Below are 16,669 nucleotides of genomic sequence, written 5' to 3'. Positions count from 1 at the left end.
TCCAGCAATTCTCAGTTTGCTTCCTATAGTTAAGAGTCTCTCATAGTTTGTCTCCCTCTCTGATGACTTCCCATTCAGTTTTCCCTCCCTTCCCCTATGATCCTCTGTGCTATTTCTTATATTCCACATATGAGTGAGATCATATGATAATTGTCTTTCTCTGATGGACTTATTTCACTCAGCATAATACCCTCCAGTTCCACCCACATCAATGTAAATGGTAAGTATTCATCCTTTTTGATGGCTGAGTAGTATTCCATTGTGTCTATATCTATATCTACACACATCTTCTTTATCAGATATTCTTTGTGTGTGTGTGTGTGTGTGTGTGTGTGTGTATACACCACATCTTCTTTATCCAGTCCTCTGTTGATGGACATCTCAGCCTTTTCCACAGTTTGGCTATTGTGGACATTGCTGCTATGGATATTGGGATACAGGTGCCCCTTGAGATCACTACATTTTTTTCCATTGGGTAAATACCTAGTAGTGCAATTCCTGGGTCATAGGATAGCTCTATTTTTAACTTCTTGAGTAATCTCCATATGGTTTTCCAGAGTGACTGCACCAGTTTTCGTTCCCACCAACAGTGTAAAAGGGTTCCCCTTTCTCTGCATCCTCATCAACATTTGTTGTTTCCTGACTTGATAATTTTAGCCATTCTGACTGGTGCAAGGTGGTATCTCATTGTGGTTTTGTTGTATTTCCCTGATGGCAAGTGATGTGGAGCATTTTTTCATGTGTCTATTGGCCATTTGGATGTCTTCTTTGGACAAATGTCTGTTCATGTTTTCTGCCCATTACTTGACTGGATTCTTTGTTTTTCGGGTGTTGACTTTGATAAGTTCTTTATAGATCTTGGATACTAGCCCTTTATCTGATATGTCATTTGCATATATCTTCTCCCATTCTGTAGGTTGTCTTTTAGTTTTGTCGACTGTTTCCTTTGCTGTGCAAAAGTTTTTTATCTTGATGAAATCCCAATAGTTCATTTTTGCTTTTGTTTCCCTTGCCTTTGTAGACATGTCTAGCAAGAAGTTGCTGCGGCTGAGGTCAAAGAGGTTGCTGCCTGTGTTCTTCTCAAGGATTTTGACAGATTCCTGTCTCACATTTAGGTCTTTCCTCCATTTTGAGTCTATTTTTGTGTGTGGTGTAAGGAAGTGGTCCAGTTTCATTCTTCTGCATGTGGCTGTCCAATTTTCCCAACACCATTTGTTGAAGAGACTGTCCTTTTTCCATTGGATATTCTTTCCTGCTTTGTCGAAGCTTAGTTGACCATAGAGTTGAGGAGCGATTTCTGGGTTCTCTATTCTGTTCCATTGATCTATGTGTCTGTTTTTGTGCCAGTACCATGCTGACTTGATGATTACAGCTTTGTAATATACCTTGAAGTCTGGCATTGTGATGCCACCAGCTTTGGTTTTCGTTTTCAACATTCCTCTGGCTATTCAGGGTCTTTTCTGGTTCCATACAAATTTTAGGATTATTTGTTCCAGCTTGGGAAAAATGTCAATGGTATTTTGATAGGGATTACATTAAATGTGTAGATTGCTCTGGGTAGCATAGACATTTTAACAATATTTATTCTTCCAATCCATGAGCATGGAATGTTTTTCCATTTCTTTGTGTCTTCCTCAATTTCTTTCATAAATGTTCTGTAGTTTTTAGAGTATACATCCTTTACCTCTTTGGTTAGGTTTATTCCTAGGTATCCTGTGGGTTTTGGTGCAATTGTAAATGGGATCAGCTCCTTAATTTCTCTGTCTTCTGTCTCATTGTTAGTGTATAGTAATGCCACTGATTTCTGTGCATTGATTTTATATCCTGCCGTGTTGCTGAATTGCTGTATGAGTTCTAGCAATTTTAGGGTGGAGTCTTTTGGGTTTTCCACATAGAGTATCATGTCATCTGTGAAGAATGAGAGTTTGACTTCTTCTTTGCCAATTTGAATGCCTTTTATTTCTTTCTGTTGTCTGATTATGAAAGAAAGGATAAGAACCATATGATCTTCTCAATTGCTGCAGAAAAAGTATTTGACAAAATACAATAGAGTGAGCAATAGAGTGGCTAATATCCTTTCTTGATTAAAACTCTCCACAGTGTAGGGATAAAGGGAACATATCTCAATATCTTAAAAGCCATCTATGAAAAACCCACAGCAAATATCATTCTCTTTGGGAAAAACTGAGAGCTTTTCCCCTAAGGTCAGGAACACGATAGGGATGCCCACTCTCACCACTGTTGTTCAACATAGTACTAGAAGTCCTAGCCTCAGCAATCAGACAACAAAAAGTCAAAACTTTACTTGATCAATATCTGGACAAAGGTTGCATGTTAATCAATCTGCTATGGGTTTTTGAGTGTACAATTGTGACATGCATTTCAAGTAAGATGGATTCCAATTTATAGTGCATGAAACGTAATAAATTATTTTAAAATAAAGATCAGTAGTTTCTATGTTGTGATATGAGCCTGTCATTTATAACTTTGCCATAAATCAAAAATTGAGAAACTGGAATATATGTGTAATAACTGCCACAGGTTATTTCAGACCATCTTACATATCATCACCTCATATAGGGAAAGCATTAACAAGTGAATTTGAACCCTGACCTTTGGATCTTAAGTTTTCTTGTTTTATGATTCTTTTAAGTTGTTTCAAGGTTCCTTATATAGGTATAAGATTTCTTGAGATGATGTGATTCTCCTGTGATTGGGGGGGGGGTGTTATTATTTCAAACCAGTTTTTTGTTCTTGTTTTTAACTCCTGGAAACAAATACCTCATTATTGAATGAGATTCTTTATTATCCCTCTTTGGGAACTAACATTTAAAACCTTAAGGAATAATACAGCTACTTTTACTTGCTCATACTACTGTCTATCCTTTGAAGCTATACACTGACTATTTTATCATTTGCTCTTCAGATGGATCCTGTGCAAAAAGCAGTCATTAACCACACTTTTGGAGTATCCATTCCCCCAAAGAAGAAACAAGTTATTTCTTGTAATGTCTGTCAGCTTCGCTTTAATTCGGATGTGAGTATCACCTTTTCATTGTTCTCTGTAGTCTGTCAAGCTGAAAGTCTGATTGTTCTGAATATGTATAAATCATTTATTAAAGTAGAGTTTTAAATGTAGGAGTAAGATAACATGAAATTAAAATAAATAATATTAGAATGTTTGTAATACTCAATTACCAAGTAAAGCCAATGACCAATGCAAATCTGAATCTGGAGCTATATATTATGTGTTATTTCCTGAGTTACTCCACCTCAGAAGCCATCTTCCAAAGAACATGTTCCAAGATTCATGTTTTTTTGCAAATACTAAAACAATAAACACTCTTGTTTGCATATACCAGTAAATGTTTTTATAATTCCACATAGGAAACATAATAAAAATTATAGTCATTGGAAAAGAGTGTTTTTATCATGTTGAACATGATTTGTAGAAGTATATTTAATGCAATTTCCATCAAAAGTCCAATGGATTTTTTTGGCACTTGATAGAATCTTTCTCAACTCCCTATTCAAGAATTAAAGTGTTCCTTAAAAAATTGAGAAATATATGGTATCAATTCATTCAAAGTCTCAACATTGCCAGCTGTCCCCAGATTCATCTACAGACCCTGCACAATTCCAATCAAAATCCCAGAAAGCATTTTTGTAGAAAATGCCAAGCTATTTCTTAAATTATATAGAAAAGAAAAACCCTAGACTAGCCAAAGCTTTTTTTTTTTTTTTAAGAACAAATTTTGAGGACCTTACTCCTTGATTTCAATAATTACCTTAAAACCTACAGCAATCAAGACTGTAATATTGGTGAAAGAATAGTAGATACGTTGATCAGTGGAACAGAATAGAGTCCAGAAATAGACCTAAAGCTATATGGTCAGTTGATCTTCAACAAAGTTGCAGTGACAATTCAATGGAGAAAGGTTAATCTTTGCAACAAATAGTGTAATTGGATAACCACATGTAAATTTAGAAAAAGAACCTTGACGGCTGTTTCACACAAAATTCCAAAATTAACTCAAATGGATTATTTTTTTTTAAGATTTTATTTATTTATTTGACAGAGAGAGCAAGAGAGCACAAGCAGGGGGAACGGTAGAGGGAGAGGGAGAAGCAGGCTCCCCGCCAAGCAGGGAGCCCAGTGCTGGGCTTGATCCCAGGACCCTGAGATCATGACCTGAGCCGAAGGCAGACGCTTAACCATCTGAGCCACCAAGGCGCCCCTCAAATAGATTATATATATAACTATAAATTGAAAAGTAAAAAACTTCAAGAAGAAAACACAGGAGGAACTCTATGTGACCTTGAATTAGGCAAAAGATTTCTTAGGAAACAAAAAGTTTGAACTATAGGGGCACCTGGGTGGCTCAGTCCGTTAAGCATCCAACTCTAGATTTTGGCTCAGGTCATGACCCAGGGTGGTGGGATCGAGCCCCACATTGGGCTCTGGCTCAATGTGGAGTCTGCCTGTCCCTTTTCCCCACAAACGCAAATAAATAAATAAATAAATAAATAAATAAATAAATAAAATCTTTTTTAAAAAGTATGAGCTATAAAAATATTGATATATTAGACATCATCAAAATTAAAAACTTCTCTTCAAATGACACTTATACTGTTAAGAAAATGAAAAGTTATAGACTGGGAGAAAATAATATAAAACATATGTCTTATATACAAAATATTTAAATAAGTTACAACTCAATAATGAATAATAAGTGGGCAAATGATTTGAACAGGCATTTTACCAAAGAAGAAAAATGAATGACAGATAAGTATGCAAAACAGTGTTCAATATCATTAGCCATTAAGGAAGTGCAGACCACAATTAGATACCCCTCCACCTATTAAAATGGTGGAAATTAAACAAATTGATAATACCAAGTGACAAGGATGAGGGGCAACTGGAACTCTCATTTGTTGTTGGTAGAAATACAAAATGGTGCAGGGACTTTGGAAAATAGTTTAATAGTTATTTGTAAGAAATTTTTAGGAAGTTTAGATACATTTTCCATACAACCCAGCCATCCAGTTTTTAGGTATTTATCTAGGAGAAATGAAAACTTATGTTTGTACATATGTGCCATTTATAAAGCTACTGCTTTATGCATAACTGCCTCAAACTGGAATTGACCCCAATGTCTATCAACTGATGAGTGGATCAACAAACAAAATATAGACATACAATGGAATACTGCTTAGCAATAAAAGAAATAGTGTACTGATAACATCCTACACAATGGGAGAATCTCAAAGACAGTATGCTAAATGAAAGAAATTGGACGCAAAGACTATGTACTATATGACTTTGCTTATATAACTTTCTGCAAAAGACAAAACTATGGGAACAGAAATCAGATCAGTAGTGAACAAGGACTGAGGGTGAGGTTAGGGAATCAACCACAAAGGGCGTAAGGGGTAAGAGGGAGCTTTTTAAGTGATGAAAATATTCTATATCTTCATTTTTGTGGTGGTGACACAACTGTTTTTGTTTTTCAAAACTCATACAACTAAATACCTCAAAAGGAATTTTACTGTATATAAAGTATACCTCAGTAACCCTGACTAGAAAAAAAAAAATCAGCATGATAGGAGCCATGAAATATTTTGTAAGTAGAAGACTAATTAATGATAGAGACATAAATGCTAACTAAATTGAGCTACAATATTACTACTCAATTTAAGGTATAATAATTAAAGAACTTTTACAAGAAAACACAGAATAATAAATGCTAAAATAGATCCAAGTATATTTAATAGTTTTACATAGTTATTATCCAAATTTCTACAGTCACATAGCAAGTCTTCTGTTCTATATTTTTATGAGTCCATACATTGAGAAGCCATGCAGTATAGAATCTTGGATTAAGAGTCCCTGAAGGTGATTTAAATACTAATTTTGAACTTGATAAATCACTTCACCACTGTGGACCTCAGTTTCCTCTCCTGTTATAACCTAAAATAGACTACATGATCTTTGAGAGGACCATTCCAGCTCTATGATTAAATCATTTCCATGGCATTTCTGTTAGAAGGAACACTACATCCAAAAAAATAAATTAATTTAAAAAAAAAGGACAGGGTATACAGCAATTGCACTACTAGATATTTACCCCAAAGATACAAATGTAGTGATCTGAAGGGGCACCTGCACCCCAGTGTTTATAGCAGCAATGTCCACAATAGCCAAACCAGGGAAAGAGCCCAGATGTCCATTGACAAATGAATGGATAAAGAAGATGTGGTATACACACACACACACACACACACACACACACACACAATGGAATACTACTCAGCCATCAAAAAAATGAAATCTTGCCATTTGCAACGGATGGAACTAGAGGGTATTATGCTAAGCAAAATAAGTCCATCAGAGAAAGACAAGTATCATATGATCTCACTCGTATGTGGAATTTAAGAAACAAAACAGGGGGTCATAGGGGAAGAGAGGAAAAAAATAAAACAAGACGAAATCAGAGAGGGAGACAAACCATAAGAGACTCTTAATCATAGGAAACAAACTGAGGGTTCCTGGAGGGGAGGGAGTTTGGGGCTGGGGCAACTGGGGGATGGACATTAAGGAGGGAACGTGATGTAATGAGCACTGTGTATTATATATGATGGATGAATCACTGACCTCTACCTCTGAAACCAATAATATATTATATGTTAATTGAATTTAAGTTAAAAAATTTAAAAATAAGTAAATAAATGAATGAATGAAGGACAGGGTATAAATACCTCCACCTTACAGGTGGAATAAGTAGGACCCAAAAAGAATGACTAAGAGTTTTGTTTTTCATTTGTGTCAGGGTTGGGTTACGGGGAGGGGTGCCGGCCTTCTGTCTGTGTCCCAGAATCGCTCTGGGAGTAGGTTCACCTTTGACTTGAGTTTCATTTGATGTCAGTGATTTTCTTTGTATTTACTAATAGGGACGTGGAGAAATGTACACAGGTGAGCATGTGACCGCCAGCTTCCTTGTCACCGCTCAAAAGTTCTGTTGATAATGGAGAAAGAAATTAAATTTCTCAGTCATGCTTAGACTCTGGGCAGTAAAGCCACAAAGTCTGGATGGCAGATTCACAAGTGTGACATATACATGTTCTCAGTGTTTAGTAATGGTGCTATAATCTGCACAGCTGAGCTCTGAAACAGCATTTTTTTATTTGGGGGAGAGTTTATTATTTTATAATTACCCTATTTACATTTTAATGTAAGAATTAAGAAGACGCTCATCCTTATTTTCTTTAATAACATTTCTAAATCAGCCTGAGACTGAATTGGCTTCACTCTTCAGTGTAGAAAATATGTTTATTGAAAAATCTGGAAGGCAGATTTGCACAGTAAACAGACTGCATTCCGCAGTTCTCCATTAGCCATGTAAAATGTACTGGGGCTGGCTTCATGCATTAAAATTCAATGTGACCTGGTTTAAGTGTCCCGTAGCCCCCTTTGTCCAGCTTTTATCTTCTCAGTAGAACTCCGCTGTTGGAAAGCAAAAGGCTACAGCTTTATTTACATGATATACTGTTATGCAAATAAGCAAGCATTAATCAGAGACATTTCCCAGATGAACCTTTACAAATTAACACTATTAGCTCTGCCAGGGGCAGGCACTTCAGTGCAGGAATAGTATGTCTTTCCAACTGAGTCCCAGACATTTGCACAAATTTGTGCAGCACCCAAATCCCTAGTTTCTTCTTGGCCACCTTTTTTTCCCTAACATGGCTTAAGCTCAGCACTGAGTGAGGTTGTCCTAAGCCTGAATGCCCCTTTCTTCAACAAATGAGTACACGGCAACTCTAGTGGGCTCATAAACTGATAAGCCTAAATCTGAATCTTTACCCTTTAGCTGGGAAATGCATTTCTAGAGGTAAGCCTTGCCAAGGAAATAGGTCTATATCCTGTTCTGTACTTGGCCTTAAAAAAGACTCAAAATTATTGGGCTTTCAGGTTTCATGTGAAAAGACCAGAAACAAGAGCTAACGTAGACTTCTAAAATATTTTTTAAGGCTAATGTTTCTCTTTTTGGCTAGGTTGAAATTTGGCAGATCCCAGATATTTTCTGATTTGCATATTAATTTCAATTCTTTGGATGATAGTAGCAGAAGAATAAAGGAAACTGATCCTTAAACAGATCTTACACAAAATCAGGGCAACTTGATTTAAAAATAGAGATGATCTCCTTTTATTATTATTATCTCAGAACACGGTTAATCATAAATACCCTTAATACACTACTGGGTCCTTTATGCTTCGCAGGCAAATCGAAACGAGAGCATAATGATCTTTTTAATCAAGTTTTATGTACTCTAATTTAGGAATTGACCCTGAAATTTTGATGCTTAGCATTAATACCACAATTGATTAAGCATGAGATGCAGTGTCCCTAATTGCTGACCCCACAAGCTTTCATTACTCATTTGGAGCTAACCCATTTGATGTTCCAAATTTACAGTATTACCTTTGAAGAGCACTATAAACTTTGAATCACTTACAGTTCGCATTTCTTTATTTTATCTTATGTGGTGGTTTCTCTAGGCTTTTAATTCTGTTGTGTTGTTCTTTGTCTTTGTTTCGGTTTTTGGACTTTGGTTATCCAAATAGCTCTACCTCTCATTTTAGCCCACTGGTCTTTTTGCTGTGTTCTATTTCCTCATGTCTCAAGGCCTAAACAAATGACCTCATGTCATCTCATTGATTTCAGTTGGACTACGTACAAATGGACAGGAAATTAAGGGTTTGCTTAGAAGTTAAAATGTCAGGTTGACCACCCATTTGTGTGAACATTTGGGTGGGTGACCTGACTCCCCTATTCTTGACTGTAAATCTGTCTGAAATTTCAGGATGTGCAGTCATTCAGGGATCCCCTCAGTTCCCCCAGGACCGCACTTGGTGTGTGACCAGTATGCCGGCTCGGCCTTTCCTCAGCCTTCTGCAATTTTCCTTTGGATAAGGTTATTTAAGTACACCCTCCTGGTTCTTTCGACCTCTCTCTCTCTCTCTCTCTTTTATTTTAATCATATGTCCACTTCCTGATTTCTCCAGCAGTTCACAGAGTGAGATACAAATTATCTGTCTTGCATAAACAAACTGCCCCCATTCACCATCTGCCACTTCAGAGGCTTTTGCGGGGGTTCTGCTAGAAGCCCCGGCGTCCTCCGTCATCCAGCAGAGATTTCAGCAGTCATGAGATTAGGGAGAAAGCCACAACTCTGGGTCCCACATAAACGCCCCTTCCGTGTCCTCTCGGCTGACCCTCCATCCCCTTTGGCCACCGGGCTTCACTCCACCTCTCCACCAGCTGCCGTGGGCTCGCAAGTCCCTGCAGCAGCTGCCCTACCTTCCCTGGGAAGGCCTGAGCGCCGGCAAACAGAAACCCGATGTCCCCTGCAGCAAAAGCGGAAGAGGCACTCAGCCGCAAGGGCAGCTACAAGCTCTTTAGGAGTCACCATATCTCATTCTTCCAGGGGATTCCACTTTTGCTACTGGCTGCCTAGTGCTTGCTTTTAAATCCTGTCCAGAAATCCTGTCCATGAGTTATCGGTGTTCCCCTTTGCTTGTCAGAATAGGTTCTCTTCTACTAACAACTGCATTCCTCCTTCCTTTGTTCTCTACCTGCTTTCACCCCACCACTCTTCAACCTCTTCTCTTCCTCCCCTTCTTCCTCTTTCTCGGGCACAGAAGTACAACAAATACACTGTTTTTCCTTTCATTCTGGGACATCCGTAGTGCCTTCATGAAACTTGAGGTTTATAACTGGATTCATTGCTTTAAATCCAGAGGTACTTCACTTGAAAAATTATCTAGAAGGTAAAAACAAAAAAGCAAAACAAAACAAACACATTGAGCATATTATTTGAAACTCTAACCTGCATACTATGTAAAAAGAAATCAGTTTGTCCTGTGTTTCCTGAATTCTCAGACATTGCATTTGGTAGTGCATTACACCAACCAATATCTCAAGGAAAGCTTTGAACATTCTTGTTTCAATATTTGACCCTCCCTACATCACCACGGTCCCATACATCCGACAACTACCTACCTGTATTGATTCTACAGATAACTGTTAACCGTTCCCTCCTCCCACCTATACAGACCACCATTGCCTGCGCCCATACACATCTGCTCTGTTTCTCTTAAAGTCCTCCAGATAGGGAAGCCTGAGTGGCTCAGTCGGTTAAGCAGCTGCCTTCAGCTCAGGTCGTGATCCCAGGGTCCTGGGATCAAGTCCCACATCGGGCTCCCTGCTCAGCAGGGAGTCTGCTTCTCCCTCTGCCTGCTGCTTTCCCTGCTTGTGCTCTCTCTCTTTCTGACAGATAAATAAACAAAATCTTAAAACAAAAAAAAGTCCTCCAGATAGCAGCTTTCTTAGCCTATTCATTTATTCTATGTTTATATTTATAAATCATATAAATTATATAAATACAATGTATAATTATATATATAATTTGTTGGGTTTTGTTTTAAAGAATTGATGCTGATAAAACGTGAGGGGCAGTTTTAAAAGTACCATGCCTCAGTGGCTAAGTTTTGCCTGTGTTAATAGTGACCTCCCATTCAGAAATGAAATAAGCCATGGGAGTTGGTCTTCACAGAAGTGAGTTTATGATGAAGGGTTTTGGAGAAAACCATACTTAAACCGAATTCTGCAGCCGATGAGTAAATAAAGAGATGCCGAGGTGATAATAATCTCATTGCTGGGTTGGGACCCTAAAAGCTAGTTGCAAACTTTACAACTATTTGTTATTAAGCAGTACAAATTATTAGATAAATGAATAATTTTGTAAGTTTGAAAAGCCAATTGATTCTCTCAAGAAACAGTCACTGAAGATAGAAGGAATCAATAGCATCAAATGGAAATCTAGAAAAAAATAGCCTGTTTTTGTCAAACATTTTACATTTTTCCCATAAATAAGACTATTTATATTGATTCTTAGGTGTGGAGGGTAGCGAAGCAGATAGGAGGTAATTAAAAGTATAAATCTCAGGAGCTTGGGAAGGTAATTCTCTGCTTTGCAGACAGAGCTGACACAATGATGAACATTTTTTGCTTCAACTTGACAGAAATATAGCATCATTCTAGGGAAAAGGACATGCCGAGCTCAAAGTTGTCTTCAATAACTCTGCTTAACAAAGCTCTTAACAAAGTGTAGTCAGCTTTTTTGAAGCATATAGTAGTTACTTATTAAATTAAAAAAAAAAAAAACTTGCATCCAAAGTAGGCAGACAATATTACAAAAATGTCAGTCTTTCTCAGCACTCCCTTATTTTAAATGTATATTTGGATAATTTAGAATCGATTTTAAATTCATCACTGAAGGAAAGACTAGGATAAAAGTGAAGTTTTTTAAAAAGGTAAGCATTAGGGGCGCCTGGGTGGCTCAGTCAGTTAAGTGTCCGACTCTTGATTTCGGCTCAGGTCATGATCTCAGGGACCTGGGATTGAGCCCTGAGTCAGGAAAGTCTCCTTGTCCCTCTCCCCCTCGCCCCCCAGCTTGTGCTCGCTCTCTTTCTCTCTCTCTAAAATAAATAAATAAATAAATAAATTTTTAAGTGAGCATTATGACTTAAAAAGACTCATCAGATCTTATATTTAATGAGGAAATTATGCAACACAAGTAATTCAACATTTTTCTGACTTTTCTTAAAATTCATAGATGCCTCACATGACTTGCTACTTCAGGTATTCATACGTGTTCAATAATATTCAAAGTTAGGATGATCAGCCAATATGATGCTGTGAAGAATAATAGCAAGTATGAATGTTACAAGGAAAGTACCAAAAACCACCCCCACATATCAGAATACATTCTTAACAGAAACCATTCGGTATCTACAATTCACTATCAGTACTACAAGCTTTGGTACATTTCCATTAAATACAGGTTTGCTGAGCAAATTTTTTTAAAGAACTTTACACATTTTAAAAATTTTATTTATTTATTTATTTATTTATTTGAGAGTGGGAGGAGAGAGAGAGAGCCCACGGGGAGGCGGGGTGGGCAGAGGGAGAGGGAGAGAGACCCAGACAGACTCTGGGGTGAGCACAGAACCTGACAAGGGGCTTGATCCCAGGACCTGAGTTCATGACCTGAGCTGAAACCAAGAGTTGGACACTCAAGCAACTCAACCACCCAGGCTCCCCTAGTGACCAAGTATTAATAACACCTTTAAAAAACACTGTGGGACTTCTTTTTTCCTGTGTAAAATCCCTGTGTTAGTAACTCTTGTAGGCAAAAGTAAAAGAATCCTGAAGGCATTTTCGAGTCATTTTGTTGGTGATTTTTGTCATCTAAGAGTTCTCTTGCCACTTAGGGGTTGAGGAAGATTGTTGAAGGCTTGAGTATTTTCCTTCTTTGCTAGGTATGGATTTTTCTTTAGTTTAGATTGGTTGTGGAATCCTTAACAGTAAGATGGTGTTTCCCTCAATTTTTGTGGTTTGGTATTCTTCAGTTAAAAATTTATTTAACATATAATTAGAAATCAGGTAGAATTTTGAGGCTGAACACCTATAAGTTTCCTAAATAACTAGCTGCTGGTTTAAAGTTTATATTCAGGCTTTCTGTAGGACATGTTTGGTTCCCCATAGCTTGTCTTATATTCTGTATGCCTGTGTAGGCAACGGGCTATAAATTTCACAACCTTTACAACAAGAAAAAGGTATCACTAATGTAAGACAAAAACAAAACAAAAAAGCTGGATGCAACAAAAAGTAAATTTGTCTACTCCATTGCTTTCAAGCAAGTGGCTGGTTTAATACAGTTCAGAACATCCTGCAAAAGAGGTAACTTTTAGCTACTTTCATCTCTCAAGCAGGAATTTGAATAACATGTGATATCATTTGCTCTAGAGGCCAAAGAACTTTAGATATGGTGGGTCAGCATAAAGATCAGTTCTGGGGGGAAAACCTGACTGGAATTTTATGATACATGGCTCAGGTTGAGGGCAGGGGATAATAGCATATGAGGAAGCATTGCTTTAGCCAATTTCTAAAATTTCAAGGTAGGGATCTTTGTTGGAAAAAATAGTGTTGCTTGTTAATGTGACTTCTTCAAGGAGAGTAAAGAAGCGGTGAACTTAGTCAGAGACAGAAGAGTGTCAAAATAGTTCCTGCCCAGAAAGGAGGATTCCAGAAATAGAAGACAGTTTCCCCATCCTCATAGACCCAATTATCTTACTAGGGAAACAAATACACTTAGAAACACCACTAAACTGTATAATGTTAACTGTAGGGTAATATAAATCTAGAAAAGGATTCCAGCACATGGGCTGGAATAACCGCAATCAGAAAGTTAGCATTTGATGGATGCCTGTTTTTCTTCCAGGCTCTATAGTAGATACTCTCCACCTATATTATCTCTGTATTTGCACAGAGGTTCGTGATTCTGAAATTAGGTTCATGAAACTATGGAAAGCTTGAGAGAGGGGCACCTGGGTGGCTCAGATGGTTAAGCGTCTGCCTTCGGCTCAGGTCATGATCTCAGTGTCCTGGGAACAAACTCCACATAGAGGGGACCCCCCCCCCAGGTCAGGCTTCCTGCTCAGTGGGGAGTCTGTTTCTCCCTCTGCCTCTGCCCCTCCCCCTGCTTGTGTGCTCACTCGCTGGCGCTCTCTCTCTCTCAAATAAATAAATAAAATCTTTACAAAAAGAAGACAAGAAAAGCTTGAGAAATGGTCAGGATGAGAGAGAGAGAGAGACTTGAAGAATTATAAAATACTAGAGCTAAAACAGATGGGACTTCTTAAGGATGCAGTCTATGTATAGGCCACAGGGGGTCCATGAATGCTCCAAAATTATGCAAAATTTTGCCTATCTGCGTAGCTGAAACCACAATTATTTAAGATGATGATTAAAGTGATTGACTCTTTCATTCTCACAGAGTGAATGTTCCACAGCTTCCTTTGGCAAAATGTTCCAGGATTTAATGATTTTTAGTGGCTAGTATTTCATCTTACCTAAGTCTTGAAAGAAAGAAGAAAGAATAGGAAGGAAGGAAAGAAGAGGGAAAGGAAAAGGAACAGAAAGGACAGGAAAGGACAGGAAAGGGAAAGGAAAGAAAAGGAAAGGAAAGGAAAGGAAAGGAAAGGAAAGGAAAGGAAAGGAAAGGAAAGGAAAGGAAAGGAAAGGAAAGGAAAGGAAAGGAAAGGAAAAAGAAAAGAAACGAAACCTTGGTCTTTTTTTCTCTCTTCAGTTCTGTCTTCTAGGGCACGTGGAGAGCAAATGTTGTATTCACTACTCAGAGAACAATTCTGATGAACAGGAACTCCCAAGAATAAGTCACTCTGTTAAGGTTATGACTTTGGGGAGCAGAGAATCTGATTTGACTCTCACTAATTTGTGTTTCCTTCAGATAGAAGTGTATTTTAGCTCTTATAAATAAAACCGTATTACTTTATCAGTGGTATATCTAACACATCTGACACCGGAAGCAGGTAATTTTAATATCCCCTCTATAGAACAGTCACTTTCAGAAAAAATATGAATTTACATAAATAGTAATAAAAGCCAGGGATGCCTGGGTGGCTCAGTCAGTTAAGCATCTACCTTCGGCTCAGGTCATGATCCCGGGGTCCTGGGATTGAGCCCCACATTGGGGTCCCTGCTCAGCGGGGAACCTGCTTCTCCCTCTCCCTCTGCCTGTCCCCTCCCGCTCTCTCTTTTTCACTCTCTCTCTCCTTCAAATAAATAAATACAATCTTTAAAAATAATAATAAAAAAATAAACAAAAGCCAGAAAAAAACTCAGAGACTTTTTAAAGTTTTAATATATTACTAGACCACTTAATATTACAGTACAAAAAAGGAAAAAGGAAAGGATTGATTCTTTTTACTTATATTAATGTATTTTTAAACGAGAAAAAACTTAAACCTGCATATTATTCTGTCACAGTAATGAATAACATTATAATAACAAATAAGTGAATTATAATAAAAATCAAAATTACACAAAATATGCAATTTGCATATGTAGTAAATTGTGCCACTGATAGTTTATGTTCCTCTTCATTGCTTAGTTTTAAAGCACATAACTTTTAAAAGAAGCATAAATTTCAATTTTAAAGATGTTAACTAATAAAATCAGTATAATATGTCATGTATAAGCTAAAATTCATATTTACCAAGCAAGAATAATACACTCACAGTAGATACTCTCACTCCTAAATTTTAAACACAAATAAAAATTCTAAGCAATCATGTAAAATGAGAGAACTGAAGTATGTCAAGTTCTATTTCTTTGTCTTTACAATCACTTTGCCAGCATCATTAATTCAGATCAACTGTTGAAATGCCAGGATATAAACTGCACAGGGTTTACAAACTTGAACTACATCTGCAACGCATGAACTTAAATGATTTTTAACCAGTAGGAACTTACTTACAAAATAACAGGTTAGCAGAGTCATTGTGCATTGGAAGTTCAATTCTATAACTGCAAGTTCTCTACATTAACTTCCATGTAGTTAATTAAAAGAGAAGTGACAAAAATGTGATTTTGTTTGCATATATATTATTAAAATTCAACCATAACCACAGCAATTGTTTTGAATGTAGATGAACAAATTTGATTTCCAGGAAGATTATTTTATAACTATATCTGGAATTGCCAGCACGTATTGGTATTTAGTCAGAAGGAGGAGGTCTTCATTTGATGACGGCCACTCTTGATACCTACATCTTTACTGTATTAGCCACTTAGTCTGAAAATTTTATTATTACTTTTAAATTATTTACAGACAGGACAACCCCTTATTTCCTGGACCTGAGGTAGGCAGCCTCACTTTCAGTACACTATTGACATTTGTTATTCAATTTATAGGAATTCTAGTTCTGCTTTAAATGCATGTTACATTCAACATACCAAATGTGTAGTGCGGACTTAAAATCAGCAAGCAGTTTTCTTTTTATCTTTGATCCTGCCCACTGAGTGTCCTCTGATATGTAGCTTTCAATATCTCTGACCTGTGAGCTTGGGTGATTACCTGGTTTTTGCTCTGGAAAGAAATATCACTCTGTATTATTTGAGAGACACCTATGGAATTCTTTTATGCGTTGATTTATTTGTTTATGTCGTGATTTTTTATTGGCTTTTCTTATACCATTCATGAGGAATGGAAAGGATAGATTCACTAATTGGGCTGGTTGTTATAGCTTTGTAATGTAAATTGTTTAAGGCAACAAAATGCCCTATATGCACTTTTAAACTAAAAATACCAACAATCTCTTTTTATGATTTAATTTATACATTTACACAGATGGTCATAGAAAGGGGTATTCATTAACATCTGTAAATGCTGAGAAAATGATGAATATCTGTATTTGTAAAATGCCAGAGTAGAAGTACTGAGTGTGCAGACCTAGATAAAAAATACAAACTTTGAATATCTGAAAGACATTCTCTTCAAGCTAGTTTTCTAAAGATCTAAACACTGAGTAGTTGTATTTTGCATAAATTTCCATTTTTTTAGATGCAATAAATTCTTATTAATTTGGACTACATTAATAAGGAATTTGTAATAATTCAGGTATAAGCTGAATTATACTTTTGTTTGGTCCAAATTTGTTCTTCAAAGATAATGCAAATGAGTGTTGCAAAGATTGCAATCTCAAAGATTGAATGTTGCAATCTCAAAGATGGAAGCCTTGAGA

General features: G+C 37.0%; 1 protein-coding gene across 10 annotated transcripts in view; it reads left to right on the top strand.

Annotated features, from left to right (window-relative positions):
• ZNF385B (zinc finger protein 385B) overlaps window positions 1-16,669 on the top strand; it is a 386,162-nt gene that overhangs the window by 325,442 nt on the left and 44,051 nt on the right. For all 10 annotated transcript variants that reach the window (XM_078071048.1, XM_036071535.2, XM_078071049.1 and 7 more), the window contains one exon: window positions 2,927-3,037. In XM_078071048.1, the coding sequence (XP_077927174.1) occupies window positions 2,927-3,037 (111 nt within the window). The remainder of the gene's footprint in view (window positions 1-2,926; window positions 3,038-16,669) is intronic.

This window comes from Halichoerus grypus, chromosome 4 (genome assembly GCF_964656455.1).
Source record: "Halichoerus grypus chromosome 4, mHalGry1.hap1.1, whole genome shotgun sequence".
NCBI lineage: Eukaryota > Metazoa > Chordata > Mammalia > Carnivora > Phocidae > Halichoerus > Halichoerus grypus.
This window is presented reverse-complemented; position numbering and strand designations above follow the sequence as displayed.